This window comes from Primulina huaijiensis, chromosome 1 (assembly GCF_012295235.1).
Source record: "Primulina huaijiensis isolate GDHJ02 chromosome 1, ASM1229523v2, whole genome shotgun sequence".
NCBI classification, from domain to species: Eukaryota; Viridiplantae; Streptophyta; class Magnoliopsida; order Lamiales; family Gesneriaceae; genus Primulina; species Primulina huaijiensis.
In genome coordinates, this window is record NC_133306.1 from 2,368,993 (window position 1) to 2,388,374 (window position 19,382).

Consider the following 19,382-nt stretch of genomic DNA (forward strand, 5'->3'; position numbering starts at 1 on the left):
AAACTTATTTTGTGGAATTTTCGCTTTCGCCTAAATTAATAAAGAAAAATTTAAATATAGTAAAGATTAATAATTTATCAAGTATCAATGTGAGAAAAAATAACCCAACACTATCTCAATCAGTCATAAACAAATATCAAACATACATTTACACACAAGAAAAAGAAGCAATGCCCATAGCCAAAGAGATTTCTACGATAAACTCAGCCTTACACGATTCATTCACTACTTTCTAACGGGATCTTCCTGCAAATAACAAGTCGGACAAGAAGGAACAGTCTTCTCGAATGAACCAGAAGCCTAATGAAGGACTCATGGTTCAGAAACACTTCTCTTACAAAGGTTTGTTCCTATCAGACGTGTTATGCGATGCACCGGTGTTTCTCAGACAACCAGAGATAAATTACTTAAGTCCTGATCCAGATGTCGAGTTATAGTCAAAATCCCCGGGAATAAAGACAGGAAGCTGGTTTGAAACAGCATCTCTCTTATATCTAGGGGGCAAAGTCATTGTCAGTTTGTCTTGCCCATCTCTTGAGCTTGAAACCCTTTCAGATTTAAGGCCATCACGATTTGGAGCACTTAAAAGTGGACCACCGAAGAAGATAGATTCTCCAGTGTACGTTAGTTTCTCTGACTGCTGGACTGATGGTTTTGCTGGAGGAAGCAAAGGTTCTCGGGGGAGAACAGCAGGCTGATTCTCACGATTAATAGTTGCTGCATTGGCATGTGAAGATGGTTTTTTACGGGCTTCTGAAGCAGATACCGGAACAGATACATACCTTCCGGCTTCTTGATCCCAAACAACAGATGTTCTTTTTATGTCTCTAAGCAAGGATGACGCATGAGCAGCAGAAATTTGTAAAGGGTCTGTAGTGCTACTCTTTTGTACGATCTTCCCGTCCAATCCAGAGGGGTTGAGTGACACTAAGCTACTTTTAACAGGGTCTGTGACTCGAGAAATTAGGGGCTGATCTGGGACAAGTCCAGGCACCGAGCTAGATGCTACAAAAGCGTTTGAACCATGAGCTTGTGGAAGAGGGCTTAAAGTGACAGATTCATGGACATGGCTTGGGCTGCTGAAACTGCTAACACTTTGAGTGCCTGTTTCATATTCATCCCTGCTACCTTGGCTGGGAGCATAAGTGTTTCTCAAAGGAGAGAATGTGAGTTCATTTCTGACATCTTTGTTTCCTCCTGTTTCAGTACTCATACTGCTTCTGACGCTTAAATTATCGCTGGAACTTGGTTCAGAATCTGGCAAGTGACGATTATCGACAGGTCGTAAGATGGAAGAAGATGCCCTTGCCTTTGCAGCAGCTTTCACAGCTTCACTCGAATCTAGTTTAGCAAGCTTCCAAGCACTGATGCGAATGCCCTTTTTCTGTGCCTTGTTCCTCGCATCGCCAACCGCAGTCGCATCCGGATCAACTGTTGATGGAACCATACCAGGTCCTAGCTGCGGTGCAACTTCTTCCTGATATCCAAAATTCAAAAATAGAATGAACTTTGGAGTGACCCATATTCAATAAAGAGAATTCAAGATTGAAAGAGCTTCTCAATCGCCAACAAGATTAAAGAAAGGCGTTTTCTAACACTTGAAAAAACTTTTATAATTTAATTCATCCCCTAAATAAAAGATTCTTCCATCTGCTTATGAATCAAGGAGGATGGAATTAAATGTTTACCCCCGAAACAAATAAATTTCATACAAGGTGCAAAATATGCAGCCACATGATTTAAACACTACAAAAAGAATTTATACCTGGTAATCTACAAACACCCTAGGAGGAGTGCACCATGCCCCTTTATATTGCAGTCCCAAAGAGCTTCCACCACTGAAACCAGTCGTAGCAGATCCTGACGGAGAATAAAGAATATTCGGGGGCTCCTCATCTACGGATGCTCCCGCAGGAGCCTCACTCATTGCTCTCATTGCCACAACATATTCATAAGTTGTAATTCCCTGGTATACAAAGACAAATGTCGACAAGTTCAGTCAATGACAAGTTATGATTATTCAAGAATGCAATTCATGCAACAAAATATCCTTTAGAGATACGTATAAAAAGCTTCATTAGAGCTCCAAACAAAGGTTCCAACCAAGTCTGCAATGGTTGTTGGCAGCTTTAGTAGTTACTTGTGAAAATGAGAAATGCAGAGAAAAATAAAACTGACAGGTGCTGACCTTTCTAATAAGTATCATATGGAAAAAGAAAAGTTCCCCCAAAGGTACACAGGCCATTAAAGAGAGAGCTGTACACAGAGCCTGCAGCATAACATGAACACCATGATATGAATACTTCGTTAGCTTTATTTGGATCAAAGGATTTGACTATGAATTCATATTAACACTGGTCAACTATCAATTCAAAGCAAAAAAGATCAACAAAATGAAAACAATTAATTTCATTATCTTATGCCACAATAAAAATTATAAAATCACGATTTTCATTTCAATAGATGTTGTACATTGAGTTCAAAATAATAATAAAAAAAGAACAAAACCCGATGATTTCACATGTTTCAAAACACCCTTCAATTTAAACGTCCTATCGAGAATAGCATTACCACTACAGTTGCAAATGGGGCACGAGAGAAACCATTTCCAAGCCTGTCAATTATTTCTGTCTCCATGTGCTTCTTCTTCACAAAGCATCGAACTAGAACAGCAATCCCAACTAAAACTTCAAGAGCAAGCTGGAAAGAGAGTGAAATTATTCATCTAAAACCTTTCTGTTACTAAGCAGATAGTTTCTCCAAAAACTTACCCAAACTAGACTGATGGCCATTAATGAAATAAATGTTACATAATTTTTCCGCCCAACACAGTTATTGAGCCACTGCAATATCAATTAATGAAGTTAAGCTTCCTCAACAGAGATACAACTATAAACATCTTGCATCAAAATTCCTGAAAATACATCAAGAAGAATCTGTGTGTCAAGGACCATACCCGACAATGGTGATCAAATCCATCCACACACTTGTCGCAACTTCTACAATGTTTACTGAACTTGCGAACCTATGAAGACGTACATGCAGCGGTCACCACACGTAAAAGTGATAGGACACAAATAAAGTGTAACATAAAACAGAAGCCTGATAATCAACACCAACAGATACAGCTAACATTGCTATACTTCAAGAATAAGAATAATAGAGTACAAATTATAAATAACTCTTTTTATCATTATAAAGCCTACACTAACATTGTAAAAAAAAACTTAAAATGATTTTTCCAAGGTTCTCATCATGTACATGAAAAAGGAACTGCCAATTTTCCTAGATGTGCAAATATTCCAAGTGAACTTGCTTTGCAGAAGCGATAAAGTTAAAGGCATATAGTATGTAATCCCCCAAATTAATTGCACTAAACATGTTTACAAGTATGGAGCATAATTCTATTTTGTTTTCTAATGGCATCATGGTATGGTTAGTCAACATATAGCAACTCGAATCATTCACATATCACATCTCAATTTACTATCGTCCACAAATAGCATCTCGATTCACTGTTGCAACATATGGCACAAAGTACTGTGAAACAATTACCCACCTCAGCATTGCACAACGTGCAAAACAAGGCATCTTCACCTGTACCTTCCTGATCGACCACCTCATCAGGTTTCCGGCAATCCTCATGAACAAAGATCGCACAAAAAATTCCTCCAAAAATATTGCATAATGACCTACTCCTTGGTGAGAGAACCTGAGCATTGTTTCTCACGGATTCAACCGAACCTTTTCTGCTGGAATGAGCGCCTCCAAAGGAACTTCGTGAAGCTGAAGATGCAGAAGAATGTGTTCCATTGCTAACTTCATCAAACTTTCTGTTCTGGCCACGTGCAGTTGATTTATGTTTGTCCCTTGTGTTGTCCATTAACCCGGGGTCAAATTTAGACATGATACCAGGGTCCGCTGGGTTAATTGCAGTGCTTCGAGCATAAAGGATGAAAACCGACAAAGCCTGCATTTAGAGGAATCACTGGATTTAAACATACTTTTTTAGGTGCAAATGAGAGTCATGAGAAGTCTTGATGTAAAATTCCGATTGTCGTGCGGACAATGCATAAATAGAGAAACAGTAATATGAAAACAAAATAGAAATGTCAAATTAGTGTTAAAGACACTAAGAAGATCGATAGAAGGAAAAAGCCTCACGAAAATTTGAGTAAAATGTCAATTCAGCCATCCTCATAACAAATATAAATTTATGACAATACATCACGTGCCATGAGCTTACTAAATGTCCAATTATATTTCAAACGGTAGCAATAGAATGCTCATCCATGAAAACGCTAGGTTGCCAAGACTGGGCCTAGAGTCGTCTGCTAAGCCCTCTGACGTGTAAATTTCTTGCCCATTATTTTTAATTATCAATGCCATCCCATTTAGTTCCCCATGATGGTTTGTTACAAGTTAATTTTGTATTTTTTACTTACACAATACTTCCTATTTGCTTGCTAAATGTCCAATTATATTTCAAACGGTAGCAATAGAATGCTCATCAATGAAAACGCTAGGTTGCCAAGACTGGGCCTAGAGTCGTCTGCTAAGCTCTCTGACGTGTAAATTTCTTGCCCATTATTTTTAATTATCAATGCCATCCCATTTAGTTCCCCATGATGGTTTGTTACAAGTTAATTTTGTATTTTATACTTACACAATACTTCCTATTTGCTTACTAAATGTCCAATTATATTTCAAACGGTACCAATAGAATGCTCATCAATGAAAACGCTAGGTCGCCAAGACTGGGCCGAGAGTCGTCTGCTAAGCCCTCTGACGTGTAAATTTCTTGCCCATTATTTTTAATTATTAATGCCATCCCATGTAGTTCCCCAGGATGGTTTGTTACAAGTTTGTATTTTTTACATGGACAATACTTCCTATTTGCTTACAAAATATCCAATTATATTTCAAACGGTAGCAATAGAATGCTCATCAATGAAAACGCTAGGTTTCCAAGACTGGGCCTAGAGTCGTCTGCTAAGCCCTCTAACGTGTAAATTTCTTGCCCATTATTTTTAATTATCAATGCCATCCCATTTAGTTCCCCAGGATGGTTTGTTACAAGTTAATTTTGTATTTTTAACTTAGACAATACTTCCTATTTGCACACGAATCGAAGTCATAAATTAATCATCAGTAGGCTTTCCCACTTTATACATTTATTTCCTTTATGTTCACTGTAAAAAGATTGATGATTGATATCACCATATTACCATATCATTCAATAGACGGCAAAGTTTCGAGTTCAAATTCATTTAAGAAGCCTTTTCAATTTGATTTTAAGTTCCAATTTTCTACCCTTCGCTTGTAAAATTTGCTTTCAGAAATTAAAAAGAAATCTAGGGGTAACAACTTCGTTATCAATTAAACTATTTGACAATCCAAAAACTCTGGTTAAAGTGGAACTTTTCATTACTTAATTTGCAATTGAATATTTTACTCTCATATTTGCTGTATGTTGTAACAAAGTTCTGTATAAATTGTCATCGACAGTAGCAAATGTTTTTGGTTTGTTCAAACAATATAAAATTGGCATGCATAAGCCGTATCTGCAATACGTACCACAGGGGAATACACAGCAATGAGAACATACTCCCAAATTTGGCCACCAAGGAAAGGAGCAAAGAAAGCATAAAACGCCACCACTAACAAGAAAAACACGGTGATGGCGACCACCTGTAAAAGATAGAATTCAACTTTTCGTCTATGAGCTAGCATATATAAACATACGAAGAAGTCAGTTTTCATAGAAACCACACACTCGTTAATACAAAGTCACAACAAGGGAATTTAACATAAAAATGTTGGAACAAGTCAGACAAAGGTCAGTTGACACAAAATACAACTCCCTCAAAAAACTTTACCTTAAAATCACATATTAAGATACTTAAAGCAAAAAGTAAAACCACGTGGCCTACACTAGAAGAGATGAGGATTATGTAATGGTAGATATATATCAAGAGACACAAAGCACCAATAGCTTAAACGGCAGACAAGCCTATGTCGTCGCTTAAATTTCTCCAGTTACGAAGCTGAATCAAATGAATAGGAATTTTAACCAGCTCCACCTTCACCACGAATGTTCAAAACACATAACAACTTTGATATTAAATGAACTCAAGTCCATGATGAAAAACCAGCTCTCAAATTGTTCATAATATCCTTCAAACTGAGTTGGACTGTAATCTTCTCAGCCAAACAGAACAAAGCTTGGGCAATTTGGTAAATTTACACTTCATTTCATAAGTATTTATCGGTTGAGCTAGAACTAAAAGACATTCATGATTCAAACAAAGTCCAATCTTGTTATGCAACAAAAGCCACGATTGAGCACATTTAACACAACCTAAGCTCCAGCAACCTTCAGCAAACCTTTGGCCCTGAGCACCAACAGATGAACTAACGTATCCTGGCAACTCCTATCTTAACATACAGAATCCAAATGTTATCACAAATATGAAAGAGCGGGAGAGAAGACAGCCTACTTCTTACACTCTACTTAGCAACTACTTTCACAAATACCAAAAGCATTCTCGCAAAATCCATACGAGCTTGTAATTTTCAGGTAGAACAGACATAATACTTGAATGGGGAGCTGCCAAGAAAAAAGCTATAACAGCGAACATATCTATACGTTTACCATCGAGAAATCAAAATGCAGCAAGCCATAACAGTCATTCAATAAGCTAAAAACAAATAGTCAAGCAAACACCACAATCTATTAAGGACCCACGCCACAGAGCAATAAAAAAAGATGGGAAGAAACACAGATGTTAACCAGATTTCATGTCTGAAACCATTAAAAATCCCTCAGAAATCAAAATCCCACAAATTTCAGCCAAATTTGAATCATAAACTCATCAGCCGAACACCAACTCAATAACGCAACAACAAACAAATAAAAAAATTCCATTAAAAAGCAAAAGAATTAATGACGGACAACGCGAAAAATGAGCTGAAACAGAACCTGCAAGGTGTGCGCTGGTAACTGCCACCCATGTTTCCTCACCATCACTTCTTACCCCCACCCTAAAACCCTCAATTCCCCCTCCGCAGCCTTCCCCAATCCCAACGCACCACACTGTCCTCGAGCGTGCGTGTTGGTTTCCTCTGTTCAATCCTGAAAACTAACTTTACTAATAAATGGGTTTTTGCTAAAATAAGTAAAAAAGAAAGTTACACAATGTTAACGTAAATATCCCCGAAAAAAAAAAAACTTCTCTTGATTTTCCCAAGTAGTTTATAAATTTCAGTAACTGCTTAGAAGAAAAAGAAATTACTCACAAAATAAGAGACGTCAGAGTTAATTTGTTTGTTTGCGTTGAAGTTGGGCAATGTAGTACAAAGCGCTAGGAGACAAAGCGACGGCGGGGAGCTGATGGCTGTGTGTGTGTGTGTGTGTGTGTGTGTGTGTGACGTGTTCAGAATATGAAGTAGGCGAGTGCAGTTCAGCTGCTTTACATTCTGGATAACATACTCACAAATAAAAATTAATTATTTCATTAAAAAATAATACAAATAAAAAATAATATTTATTCATGAGTAGGCTTCTTGTAAGACGATCTCACGAATCTTTATATGGGAGATGTATCAATCCTACCGATATCCATAATAAAAAGTAATACTCTCAGCATAAAAAATAATACTTTTTCATGGATGACCCAAATAAAAGATCCGTCTCACAAAGTATGACTCGTGAGACCGTCTCACACAAATTTTTATCTTTATTTCATTATCCCGACGTTGTCATTTTTTAATTCATTTTTTTCCCTTAAAAATCAACCACATCGTGTTTAAACATGAAATTTTTTGTGACTTTATTTGTGAAATAGTAATATATTAATTTCAGCTGAATAAAGTTCCAAGTTCAAATTAACAACTACCGAATAAATGTGTTTTATATCCAAATATTATTAATACTACTTATATAATAAACGTGTCTTATATCAAAATATTATTAATACTAATTATATAAAACATGATATATATTCATAAAGATTCATAGCTATAAATAAAAATATGACATATTTAATAGTTTATTATGCATATTCTCCAATAATAATAAGAATAAGATAATATTTGAAAAATATTACTTACAATAATAATTGTAATTAATCGTAATTATTAACTCTTGAACAGAGAGTCACGCGCGAGATGAATATTGTTTAAGCGATTGAAATATCGTAAACCCTAAAGAGTCCAATCGATTTGGGAGGAAGAGCACTCGTCCACTCGCCGAAACCCTCGCGTGGATTTGCAGATCTGGAGATCGAAAAAATTTACAGAAAAACAAAATTACAGGTATGGCCATCCTCCCGCCACCCCGTCCTATTAGCCATTTTTCGTTTGTTTTAACTATAATTTTTCGCCAGTACCATAGCCAAACGATCGACGATGTTAGTCTGTCTGCACCGAATTTTGCCGTTTTGCTATGTTTTGGAGTTGTAGTTTTCTCTACGTTAGCGTTGGTGTATCACTGGAAAATTTAGGATTCGATATTTTATTAATTTTTTATTTTTGGGTAGCTACGATTCTAATTGTCAGCTATTTAGCAGGAGTCTGTTCAAATTACTATCCATGTTTGGAAAAAGGGACCGGAAAGGTTTCTTTTGAACTTCGTGTGGGAAGCTGTAGTTTTGAACTTTTTGTTTCGTTAAACTGTAATCGTGGTGGAATGCTCGACATTTTAATCTATGGCTGGAAAATGCCATGACGGGATTTTGTATTTCAAGAAAGGTTGCCACTTTTGCTTTTTCTGATTCTGATTTGTATTTGGATTCAATTCCGTTGAGGAAGGTCAGCTGCAGTTGACCATTCTACCTTGAATTATTTCGAATTTGAAATAATTTGGTGACTTGTGGAGCTGAAGTTAGGCCGTCATAATCTACTTAGCTATGAGCACAAATGGTGTTGTTAACGTTTTGTGTTCAGATTGGTCGGGAAGATGAAAATGGCTACCTATGCCGTGCAGGAGAGGTTTGAGGTTGGTAAAATGCATGTGAATATATTATGCGGACGAGTCACATTGTGATATGAGTGGTAGGTAAGGGAAACATACTGGAGATTTAAAGTAAAGAAGATTGTGATTTTCCCCTTTGCTGATCAGGCATTTTTTTTGGAATGGCGAGATCAGTAAGACAGTAACTGGTGGTTATGGGAGCTAATGACAGTCTTCATGGCAAATGTTTGCTGTCTATGCCCCCTTCTCGTGTCCCATTAGGCCTTCGTGATAGACAAAGGGTTTTAAGAGTATACGCCATGGCAGATATTGGAGCTATTTACAGCCTTCATGGCAAATATTTGCTGCCTGTGCCCTGTTCTCGTGGTCCCATCCAGGCGTCCCTGATAGATAAATGAGTTTTAGTAGTATACTCCAAAAGGTCTTCTTTTGTTTTCATAAAGGCAATTTGTTGGGGAAATAAGAGGATCTGAATGTGCTGTAAAAACTGAATAGTATATGAGATTGCAGTAGTTTATAGTAAATGAGTTCTAGTAGTTTTGCATGGCACACAAGTAATTTATAGGGTTGGAGATCTAGCTTGGGGAAACTGAGATTTCCAATGTTTGGGTGTTAAATCATTGAGACGGGAAATCTGATATATACTCATTTCGTGTTTACATGGTCAAAGTTTACTAGTTCAATTATCAGCTGCAATAATAGATTTTTGTCATGCAAATCATAGGAGGATACAATATTTTTCCAGCGAATCTTGAGACTTCCAGTGCTTCAGTGTAGAAGTCATTAAATTCAGTTTTCAATAGTCTTTTGTACTGTTCCCCGGGACTCATAATTGATTGTCTTTTAAGATTTTCTAAAGTGTTTTGATAATGGGAAATTGATCCTATCTTTCTTCACATTGGATGCATTTGATTAAGAAGTTTATAAACACCTGATTGCATACTTTTTAATTTTTTGGAATTTGTCACTGATATGACCTTTTTTTTAGGTGGCCACTGGAAAACTTGAATTGTAAACAAGTTGTTGCCATGGATATAGATCTTAGGTTACCTTCTGGAGAAACTGATAAAGAAGAACGCAATGGAATTGTTAATATGCTCGATGGAGATGAGAAACCCCTCAATTTAGATGGAGTTGGTGGAAGTATGGTGGATGTTGAGGAAAAGTTGCATATTGAAGACGGGGAGGACATAAATTCCCCCCTACACGATATAGATTTTAAAGATTTGACAATTCTTGAGCCTCTTCCTGGTATGGAATTTGGATCACATGGAGATGCTTATGCTTTCTATCAGGAATATTCCAGGTCTGTGGGATTCAATACTGCAATTCAGAATAGCCGTCGTTCAAAGACATCAAGGGAATTCATTGATGCAAAATTTGCATGCTCTAGATATGGAACAAAACGTGAATATGAGAAATCTTTAAACCGACCACGCAGTAGACAAGGAAGCAGTCAAGACCCAGATATTGCCACAGGTAGGCGAGCATGTGCAAAGACAGATTGCAAGGCAAGCATGCATGTGAAGAGAAGGCAGGATGGCAAATGGATAATACATAGATTTGAGAAACAGCACAACCACGAATTATTACCTGCCCAAGCTGTGAGCGAACAAACTAGAAGGATGTATGCTGCAATGGCCAGGCAGTTTGCTGAATATAAAAGTGCAGTTGGTCAAAAACATGACTCCAGAAGCTCATTTGAGAAGAATAGGAATATGACAATTGATGCAGAAGAGGTGAATATTATGCTCGAGTTTTTTGTGCAGATGCAATGTCAGAATTCCAATTTCTTTTATGCAGTAGATGTTGGTGAAGACCAACACCTGAAGAGTATGTTATGGGTTGATGCAAAAAGCAGGCATGATTATATCTATTTTAGTGATGTTGTGTCTTTCGATACCAGCTACATCAGAAGCAAGTATAAAATGCCTCTGATTCTGTTTATTGGGGTCAATCAGTACTATCAGTTCATGCTTCTTGGATGTGCTTTGATATCAGATGAAACCGCAGCCACATTTACATGGGTCATGCAAACGTGGTTGAAAGCAATGGGTGGTCAAGTTCCAAAAATAATGATTACCGGTCAGGATAAGGTTTTGAAGTCGGTGGTTTCGGAGATATTCGCTTCCTCTCTTCACGTTTTTTGCTTGTGGAACATAATGGGGAAGGTTTCTGAGACCTTGAGTCATGTGATTAAACAGAATGAAAATTTTATATCTAAATTTGAGAAGTGTATTTATAGATCAGGGACAGATGAGGAGTTTGAGAAGAGGTGGCATAAATTGGTGGACAGGTTTGGGATAAAAGAAAATGAACTATTCCAATCATTGTTTGAAGACCGTAAAAATTGGGTGACAAGCTTTTTGAAAGATGGAATTTTGGCTGGCATGTCTGCAGTTCAACGATCAGAGAGTGTGAACTCTTTCTTTGACAAGTATGTACATAAGAAGACTACTGTGCTAGAGTTTGTAAAACAATACGAGGCGATTCTACAAGATAGATACGAAGAGGAAGCAAAGGCATATTCTGATACGTGGAACAAACAACCAGCTTTGAAGTCTCCATCACCATTTGAGAAGCACGTGGCTGGGGTGTATACCCATGCAGTTTTTAAAAAGTTTCAAGTTGAGGTATTGGGTGCTGTGGCATGTGCTCCCAAGAAAGAGGAAAAGGTTGATGCAACCATTAAATTTAAAGTTCAAGATTTTGAAAGGAATCAAGAATTCACTGTCACTTTGAATGAAATGAAATCAGAAGTATCGTGCATATGCCACTTATTTGAATTCAAAGGTTTTCTTTGTAGACATGCAATGATTGTCCTTCAAATTTGTGGAATTTCTGCTATTCCATCGCAATATATTTTGAAACGGTGGACTAGGGATGCCAGGAGCGGATATTCAACTGGAGATGCATCTGAACAGATTCAATCAAGGGTGCAGCGGTATAATGATCTTTATCAGCGAGTTGTAAAATTAGGCGAAGAAGCATCGTTATCACAAGAGAGTTATAATATGACCGTGTGTGCACTTGATGGTGCTTTTGAAAATTGTTTGAATCTTAACAAATCAGATAAGAATTTAGTAGAAACTGGCGCATCCGTCTCACCAGGTCTTCTCTGCATTGAAGAAGACTTTCAAGGGAGCAAGACAAATAAAAGGAAAACTGCTACCAAGAAAAGGAAGGTTGTTGTGAATCAAGTAATATGTTCTGTTTTTCTTTATGTTCTCCATTGTGTTGAAAGGCTGTACTACCTGTGTTGCAGGTAAATGTGGAGCCAGATATTATAACAGTTGGCTCACCGGAAAGCTTGCGACAAATGGTATGCCATTTTGAGTTTCTTTGCTTCTCAGTTGTGCAGGATATCAAATCTGGATGAGTTGTGAATTTCAGCCTACAGGAAGCTTGGCTGAATAACTATTAAAAGTAGAAATAATATGAAACCATGCATAGAGTACAGCAAAGCAGGGAAATTTTTTTGGAGTTCTTGTAGTTTTTTTTGCTTTTCATGTGAATTAGAAAGTGCATTCTGAAACTACTGACCTCCACAATAGTGATAGCCTTTGCGGTTTCCTCCAACCTTCTTCTTTTTTTAATAATTCTTTATGAATTGTTTCTTTTTTGTGCAGGAGAAGTTGAGTTCACGACCGGTCAATCTTGATGGATTTTTTGGGCAGCAACAAGGGGTGCAAGGAATGGTAAGCAGTTTTGTTAAATTCATGCAGCAAATTGATCTTCACATACACTATTTCTAACGGCCTTAAATTATTTTGGAAGGTACAATTGAACCTAATGGCTCCGTCACGTGATAATTACTATGGGAACCAACAAACTATCCAGGGACTGGTATGTCAATTATTCGCCTATAATAAGAAAATAAGTTTTGATATTGGGATTATTTGTTTGGGATAATTAATTCCTGTCAATTTCTTTTGAAGGGCCAGCTGAATTCTATAGCACCTGCCCATGATGGTTATTATGGAACTCATCCTACCATGCACGGATTGGTACTTGATCATCGTATACATATTTTCTTAATATTTTATTGGTGGATAGCATGTGTATATGACAAAATTACCATGGATGTCTTTTTTCAGGGGCAAATGGATTTTTTCCGCACTCCAAATTTCAACTATGGTCTTCGGGTTAGTCTTTCCAGATGACAAAAGTTCATAAATCTTTCTTATTACCTCATCAATCTGCAGTTCGATGATTCATATATAGCCTTTGCAGGAGGAACCGAACGTGAGATCTGCCCAGTTGCATGATGATGCCCAAAGACATGCTTGAGAGTCATCATCTTCACTGCTAAACGAAGCGTTCAAGTCTCTTAATGAACCAACCGTATAATGGGGCAGTGTCTGGTGGCAGGAAATTCTGAATGACAGTTTCATGTTGTAAAGTGCGTCGTAGCTATCCATCTGTAGCCGATTTTATGTAAGTAGGATGATTGAATCTGAAAATGGCGGATTCTTTTAACTGTGATCATGATATAGTTGTATCCTCATGCAGTTGTGAACCAGAAAATATATGTATGTATATTTTTATATGCAATAAAAAAAAGTTCAGAGACAGGTTTAGGTGATGATGGGTAGTGGAGTTCCTGTTGGGCTTAGGAGAGATGAATTTGTGCTAGATTCTAAGCAAATTTCTGAAGTGATTTCGCCTCTTTGTCCCAAGTTGTCACTCAAATTGTTCATTTAACTATTAAAAAAATATGATATATTTTTGTTTTTTCCCAAAGAGAATAAAGCAATGTTTTTAACCCAAAAAATAATAATTGTTTGTGTGACAAAGCTTATAAACTATTCTAGATAAATCATAAAAATTTATCAATTTATTGTATTATTAAGTGCTAAATAATTTTTTTTAAAGAGATCATGATTATAAATAGTTGGTAAGATCGTATATCTTTAAAAACAAATTAAGATAATAATAGTTACTTTTTAACCAAATTTATATTCAGAATATTTGAAATAATCTCAATATTTATATTTATATACAATATTATTTTTAAATACAATTTTCATCATATTATAATGTTTTCATATATCTACATCAAGCTTTGTGATTATTATTTTTCCCAAATAGAATTATTTAAAATCCATTTATGGTGTGCACTGATTCATTTTTTGATTAAGAATTTTAAAAACAATAAAATTGGAATCATTTTAAATAAAAATTGAACTGACTTATTTTGCTAATTAAGTTAATTATATATTTGAAATGTCAAAATTAATAATATATTTGTCTCCAAGAAATCAAATCTAGTAACTCCAAATCCTTGAATCCAATAACGCGTAGTTGCGCCTGGGAACGATGGATTTGGGGTTCTTTCCAGTTCTTCATTCGCTTGGCGCTGGTTCTGCATCATCGTTTATCCATTTCCAGCTCTTTTAAGGCGTAATCTGAAGGTGCGGGTAAGCATCTCTTTCAATCCTCACCCAAAACTACGCGGAGTCCTCGTGGGGATGTGAACAGGTTCCGAGTTAATATAATAACGAAGGGTTGGCGGGTAATTTGGGTTTCTCTTTCCAGACAAAAATAAGTAACTCTCTGTGCTTCAATCATTGCCGTTTCAGGTTTTCAAAGTGTGATTTTTCATCTTACATAAATTAAGTTGTGGATCAGGGTCTTGGAAAGTTTGTTGTACACGGAAGTTTGTGTTGGGTGTTGGTAATTGAAAATTTAAGATGTGTCAAATTATTGAATCAGAGATGTTGGAAGGGAAGTGAATGTGTTGTATGATATATCGAAAGTTTATCCTGAAATATTTGATCTTCTCTGCTGTATGGGCTCTATTTAATTACTTTTCTTTTTGTTATATAAATTCCAAAATCTTTGGTTCATGTTGTAGGTATGATATCTTCTGCATTTCCTTCCTTTTGGAGTCCCAAATCGGTGTTTAAAGTGTTTCAATGAATGATGAAAGGATTAGATTTTGAATTTTTTGGACGCTTAAGCCAAACATCAATTACATGTACCCCTTCTGGGTGGTATCCGGTACGGAAAATATGTCATAACATTAATCACCCCATTAGGCTTTTATTCTACCAATCTGTCCTGCTTAAAATGTCTTTGAGAGTTCTTCTTTAACAGGTTTTTTCATTTCTCTTGACAACACCCTTTCTCGATCTCAATTTTAATATGTGCATTTAGTTCGATTCCATGCATGCTATAGTTTTCTTAATACTTTACCGTTCTTTTGGAGCTGTTTTTCAATCCAAAAGACAGTGTGCACTTGAACTTCGCTGATGAAACTGGATATTGTGATTTTTTTGTCTCTACTGCTTTGTTTGTGGGTGACATTGTTTGTTGCATGAGCTTGGACTTCGAGCCTGGATAGTGCCTTGTATGTCTCTATTGGTTTGGTTGTGATTCATATTGTTTGTCCGACCTACTTTTAGATCTCCTTTTGTTGCCAGGGCTGCTGATGTGCATGTCTTGTAAAGCTTTATTGCGTACTTATTTTTAGCCGATTCCCACATATGGCTCATCAGGAATGAGAAAGAACTCAGTATGCTACCTTGGTGTAGAAACTGCGAAAAGGAAATATTTTTGAGTATATTGATTCAATTCATAGGCAATCATGTGGCATTTTTGTCGGTTCTTTTGAAGCAAGCTGAAGTTGAGAAAGAATAATAATTGCTGGTGGTACATTGTATTTTAAATTTTATGGTCGCCTATAGTTTGTGGTATACGATCCTGAGTCGATAAAGAGAAGCCCGGATTTTAGCTTTATTCGAGTTCATTTTGTCATGTTTTAGATTTTATTCACACTTTCATGTTCTTCTTTTTGACTGTCTACAGGATTGATTAATTTACAGTAGACCAATGAGTCGTGCAGTGATTTAATAGACCTGGAGTATAAGTTTAAAAAATGGTGGATTTTGTGGAAACTGTTGGTGGTTTGACCGGTTTATGTATAGTTGATGTTGCAGATAGTGCTCAAAATAAGGATGGACATTTGATTGATTGTCCTAAAAGTGATAACATAGGGATTGAAGGTGAAAACTTGGAACAACACGATGGGATAGAATTTGAATCCCATGAGGCGGCTTATATATTTTATCAGGAATATGCAAAATCTATGGGATTCACCACATCGATTAAAAACAGTCGACGTTCTAAGAAAACCAAAGAGTTTATTGACGCCAAGTTTGCATGCTCAAGATATGGGGTCACACCAGAATCAGAGAGTGGCAGTAGTCGAAGGCCAAGTGTCAAAAAGACGGGTTGTAAGGCTAGTATGCATGTAAAGAGAAAGCGGGATGGGAAATGGTATATTCACGAATTTATGAAGGAGCACAATCATGAGCTTTTGCCTGCCTTAGCGTATCATTTTCGTATTCATAGGAATGTGAAGTTAGCTGACAAGAATAATATAGACATTTTGCATGCAGTTAGTGAGAGGACAAGGATGATGTATGTTGAGATGTCTAGACAGTATGGTGGGGGCCGTAATTATTGCGTTGACAAGAATGAGTTTGATCACCAGTTCGACAGAGATCGGTACTTGACATTAGAAGAGGGGGATGCTCAGGTCATTCTTGAATATTTTGTGAGAATTCAGAAAGAAAATCCTTCTTTCTTCTATGCAATCGACTTGAATGAAGATCAGCGGCTGAGGAACTTATTTTGGGTTGATGGAAAAAGCAGGAAAGATTATATTTACTTCAATGATGTTGTCTGCTTTGATACCAGTTACATGAAAATCAATGAGAAAATGCCTATTGTTCTGTTCATTGGGGTGAACCATCATTTTCAGCCAATGTTGCTTGGTAGTGCACTGTTAGCTGATGAAACTAAACCAACATTTGTCTGGTTAATGAAATCATGGGTTAAAGCAATGGGTGGGCAAGCTCCTAAAGTGGTAATTACCGATCAAGATAACCACTTGAGATCAGCTATTGAAGAAGTTTTCCCATATACACGCCACTGCTTTGCACTCTGGAATATATTAGAAAGGATGGCTGAAACTCTTGCTCATGCACTCAAATATCATGATAATTTGATGAAAAAATTCATCAAGTGCATATTCAAGTCATTGACAGATGAAGAATTTGATATGAGGTGGTGGAAGATGATCGGCAGATTTGAACTACATAACAATGAATGGATTCTTTCACTGTATGCAGACCGTAAGATGTGGGTTCCTGCTTTTTTGAGGGAATGTTTTTTGGCAGGGTTATCCACATCTCAACGATCGGAAAGTGTGAACTCCTTCTTTGATAGATACATTCACAAAAAGATCAATTTGAAAGAGTTTGTGAGACAATATGGAGCAATGCTTCAAAGTAGGTACGAAGAGGAAGACATGTCTGACTTTGACACATGGCACAAACAGCCGGCACTCAAATCACCTTCTCCTTGGGAAAAACAGATGTCGACAATTTATACACATGCAATATTTAGAAAATTCCAGGTTGAAGTTTTAGGTGTTGTAGGCTGCCATCCTAAGAAGGAAAAAGAAAATGGAGGAATTAGTACTTTTCGAGTAGATGACTGCGAAAAAGTTGAGCATTTTATGGTGACATGGAATGAGGCGAATTCAGAGGTTTCTTGTTCATGTATGATGTTTGAAAATAGAGGCTTTCTTTGTAGACATTCAATGATTGTCCTCCAGATATGTGGTCTTTCTAGTATCCCATCCAGATATATCCTGAAAAGGTGGACAAAAGATGCAAAAACCAGGCAAGCAGCGATAGAAGGAACAGAGAAAATCCAAAATAGGGTGCAGAGATACAATGATCTTTGTAAACGTGCAATTGAATTAGGTGAAGAAGGTTCTTTGTCTGAGGATAACTACAATATTGCTTGCCGTACTTTAATTGAAGCCTTGAAGGACTGTGTAAATATTAATAACAGAAATGCCATGGAAGTTAGTAGTAGTTCTGTTGCTCTTCATCGTGCTGACGAAGAGAAACAATTCGTCCATTCTACTAAAGCAAATAAGAAGAAGACCACAAACAAGAGAAGAAAAGTGAGTAGCTTTTTATTTGCTGTCAATAACTATGTTCATTTGGCAGTCATCTTCTTGTTACATGGAATGTATTCAATGCTTGTCTATATCTCAGTTACAAACAGACAAGACAGCTGTCGTTAAAGCCCAAGACCATTTGCAACAAGTGGTGAGCCATAGTGTAGCTTAGTCATAGTTTTCCATGGCTTTATCATAACTTGCACGATGTCTATTAAAAGGCTGAAATCATTTGTAATCTTTGATATGCGTGAAGAGGGATTTAAGGAACTGTGCTTTCCTGATATGATTTTTCCCTCTCCAGGAGAATTTATGTTCAGATGGGATGTCCATAAATGGGTTCTATGGGTCCCAACATAATGTGCATGGACTGGTAAGCCTTTATGAGGTTCCTGACCATATTATTGTAGGAACATTTTAGTGGTCAAAGATGCTAGCTTCTGAATCTACTAACTTTTTTAGAATGAATATATAAAAAAAGAGTGATGTATTATATTTTTGACCTTTTCTGTCGACCAGTTAAACCTGATGGAGCCACCACAAGATGCATATTATGTTGGCCAACAGACAATGCAGGGGCTGGTATTTTTTGTTTACTTTGTCATAAAAAATTTGATGCCTTTAAGTCTACACAACCTTGATTCTATTTACATGTGAAGTTGATGGTGTGTGTATCTTTCTGGGTTGTTTCGTAGGGACAGTTAAACCCCATCACATCCAGTCATGATGGTTTTTATGGAGTTCAACAAACCATGCCTGGACTGGTATTCTAGTGGATTCCGTATCAATCTTGCAATGTCTATTATCTTAGACAACGAGTTACCTTTTTCACTCTATTTTTGTAGGGGCATCTGGATTTTGGACAACAAAGTTTCAGTTATGGCATGCAGGTCACTTGTAGCAATATTGTGCCTCAATAAATCACTGCTTAATAGACTTTACTCCTCGATAACTTCCATTTTTTATCTATTATCAGGATGAACATAATGTGAGATCGTTGCAGTTGCAAGGCAATGCTAGACATGCTTAAGAACTGGCATAATAGCCACATCCTTGGCCATCAGTCGGGATTTTACATTTTTCCTGGGATATTGTGGTTGTAGTAGATGTTTCAAAAGCTCGATAGATTTAGGATTCTTCACCTCTAATTACTGTAGAAGACAGACCCCTCAAAATGTTGTTATAAACTGTTAATAAGTCACGGAAAGCGTTTTGTATATTGTCTTCAGCTTTTCTGTCATATGATTGATTGATGACTCTTGCTTTAACCTGGTTAGCGGCGCAACAGTGTAAAAAGAAATTTGTGACACGATTAAGAGGCGGCGACAGATTTGGAATTTAGGCTCCGGACATGGTTGCCTTCCAGTTTGTATATCAATTTAGGCTCCGGACATGGTTGCCTTACCGTTTGTATATCCCTAACCCATT

At 36.9% G+C, this 19,382-nt stretch overlaps 3 protein-coding genes and 1 long non-coding RNA gene across 24 annotated transcripts; 3 read left to right on the plus strand and 1 right to left on the minus strand.

Annotated features, from left to right (window-relative positions):
* Positions 1-49: 49 nt before the first annotated feature.
* Positions 50-7,442, minus strand: LOC140976230 (probable protein S-acyltransferase 19). 2 transcript variants are annotated; one of them, XM_073440220.1, is made up of 10 exons: positions 7,300-7,442; positions 6,983-7,135; positions 5,578-5,691; positions 3,560-3,970; positions 2,957-3,025; positions 2,772-2,843; positions 2,572-2,700; positions 2,189-2,269; positions 1,766-1,966; positions 50-1,477 (listed from the first exon to the last, which is right to left on the minus strand). In XM_073440220.1, the coding sequence occupies exons 2-10, from the start codon at positions 7,025-7,027 to the stop codon at positions 404-406; spliced, it is 2,196 nt and encodes a 731-aa protein (XP_073296321.1). In that variant the 5' UTR covers positions 7,028-7,135; positions 7,300-7,442; the 3' UTR covers positions 50-403. The 2 variants fall into 2 exon arrangements, with proteins under 2 accessions (XP_073296321.1, XP_073296329.1); XM_073440228.1 differs by having other exon boundaries at positions 6,983-7,142; positions 7,300-7,424.
* LOC140976244 (uncharacterized) lies at positions 5,701-6,712 on the plus strand. Its single transcript, XR_012175178.1, has 2 exons — positions 5,701-6,580; positions 6,626-6,712. It is a non-coding gene; the product is annotated as an uncharacterized lncRNA (long non-coding RNA).
* A 729-nt stretch (positions 7,443-8,171) lies between the features above and the next one.
* Positions 8,172-13,559, plus strand: LOC140976246 (protein FAR-RED ELONGATED HYPOCOTYL 3-like). Of its 7 annotated transcripts, none has more exons than XM_073440276.1 (8): positions 8,323-9,058; positions 9,963-12,159; positions 12,240-12,296; positions 12,604-12,672; positions 12,752-12,820; positions 12,913-12,981; positions 13,072-13,119; positions 13,199-13,559. In XM_073440276.1, exons 1-8 carry the CDS (start codon positions 9,048-9,050, stop codon positions 13,262-13,264), a joined length of 2,586 nt encoding a protein of 861 aa, XP_073296377.1. In that variant the 5' UTR covers positions 8,323-9,047; the 3' UTR covers positions 13,265-13,559. The 7 variants fall into 7 exon arrangements, with proteins under 7 accessions (XP_073296359.1, XP_073296377.1, XP_073296394.1 ...); XM_073440293.1 differs by having other exon boundaries at positions 13,208-13,559; XM_073440285.1 differs by having other exon boundaries at positions 12,919-12,981.
* Positions 13,560-14,235: 676 nt separating this feature from the next.
* LOC140976281 (protein FAR-RED IMPAIRED RESPONSE 1) lies at positions 14,236-19,168 on the plus strand. 14 transcript variants are annotated; one of them, XM_073440397.1, is made up of 9 exons: positions 14,236-14,388; positions 14,832-14,977; positions 15,904-17,957; positions 18,052-18,105; positions 18,259-18,327; positions 18,474-18,536; positions 18,650-18,718; positions 18,800-18,844; positions 18,931-19,168. In XM_073440397.1, the coding sequence occupies exons 2-9, from the start codon at positions 14,953-14,955 to the stop codon at positions 18,982-18,984; spliced, it is 2,433 nt and encodes an 810-aa protein (XP_073296498.1). In that variant the 5' UTR covers positions 14,236-14,388; positions 14,832-14,952; the 3' UTR covers positions 18,985-19,168. The 14 variants fall into 14 exon arrangements, with proteins under 14 accessions (XP_073296498.1, XP_073296441.1, XP_073296486.1 ...); XM_073440385.1 differs by having other exon boundaries at positions 14,238-14,489; XM_073440376.1 differs by having other exon boundaries at positions 14,238-14,394.
* Positions 19,169-19,382: the final 214 nt, after the last annotated feature.

Excerpts from the sequence above, each read along its gene's own strand:
- LOC140976230 (XM_073440220.1), bottom strand. The coding sequence starts at position 7,027 with ATGGTGAGGAAACATGGGTGGCAGTTACCAGCGCACACCTTGCAG. Across the intron at positions 5,692-6,982 it reads TACCAGCGCACACCTTGCAG|GTGGTCGCCATCACCGTGTT; the intron begins GTTCTGTTTCAG and ends TATCTTTTACAG. Across the intron at positions 3,971-5,577 it reads TTGCTGTGTATTCCCCTGTG|GCTTTGTCGGTTTTCATCCT; the intron begins GTACGTATTGCA and ends CTCTAAATGCAG.
- LOC140976246 (XM_073440249.1), top strand. Across the intron at positions 12,160-12,239 it reads CTGCTACCAAGAAAAGGAAG|GTAAATGTGGAGCCAGATAT; the intron begins GTTGTTGTGAAT and ends CCTGTGTTGCAG. Across the intron at positions 13,120-13,207 it reads ATTTCAACTATGGTCTTCGG|GAGGAACCGAACGTGAGATC; the intron begins GTTAGTCTTTCC and ends TAGCCTTTGCAG.
- LOC140976281 (XM_073440340.1), top strand. The coding sequence starts at position 15,855 with ATGGTGGATTTTGTGGAAACTGTTGGTGGTTTGACCGGTTTATGTATA. Across the intron at positions 18,719-18,799 it reads AACAAACCATGCCTGGACTG|GGGCATCTGGATTTTGGACA; the intron begins GTATTCTAGTGG and ends CTATTTTTGTAG. Across the intron at positions 18,845-18,930 it reads GTTTCAGTTATGGCATGCAG|GATGAACATAATGTGAGATC; the intron begins GTCACTTGTAGC and ends ATCTATTATCAG.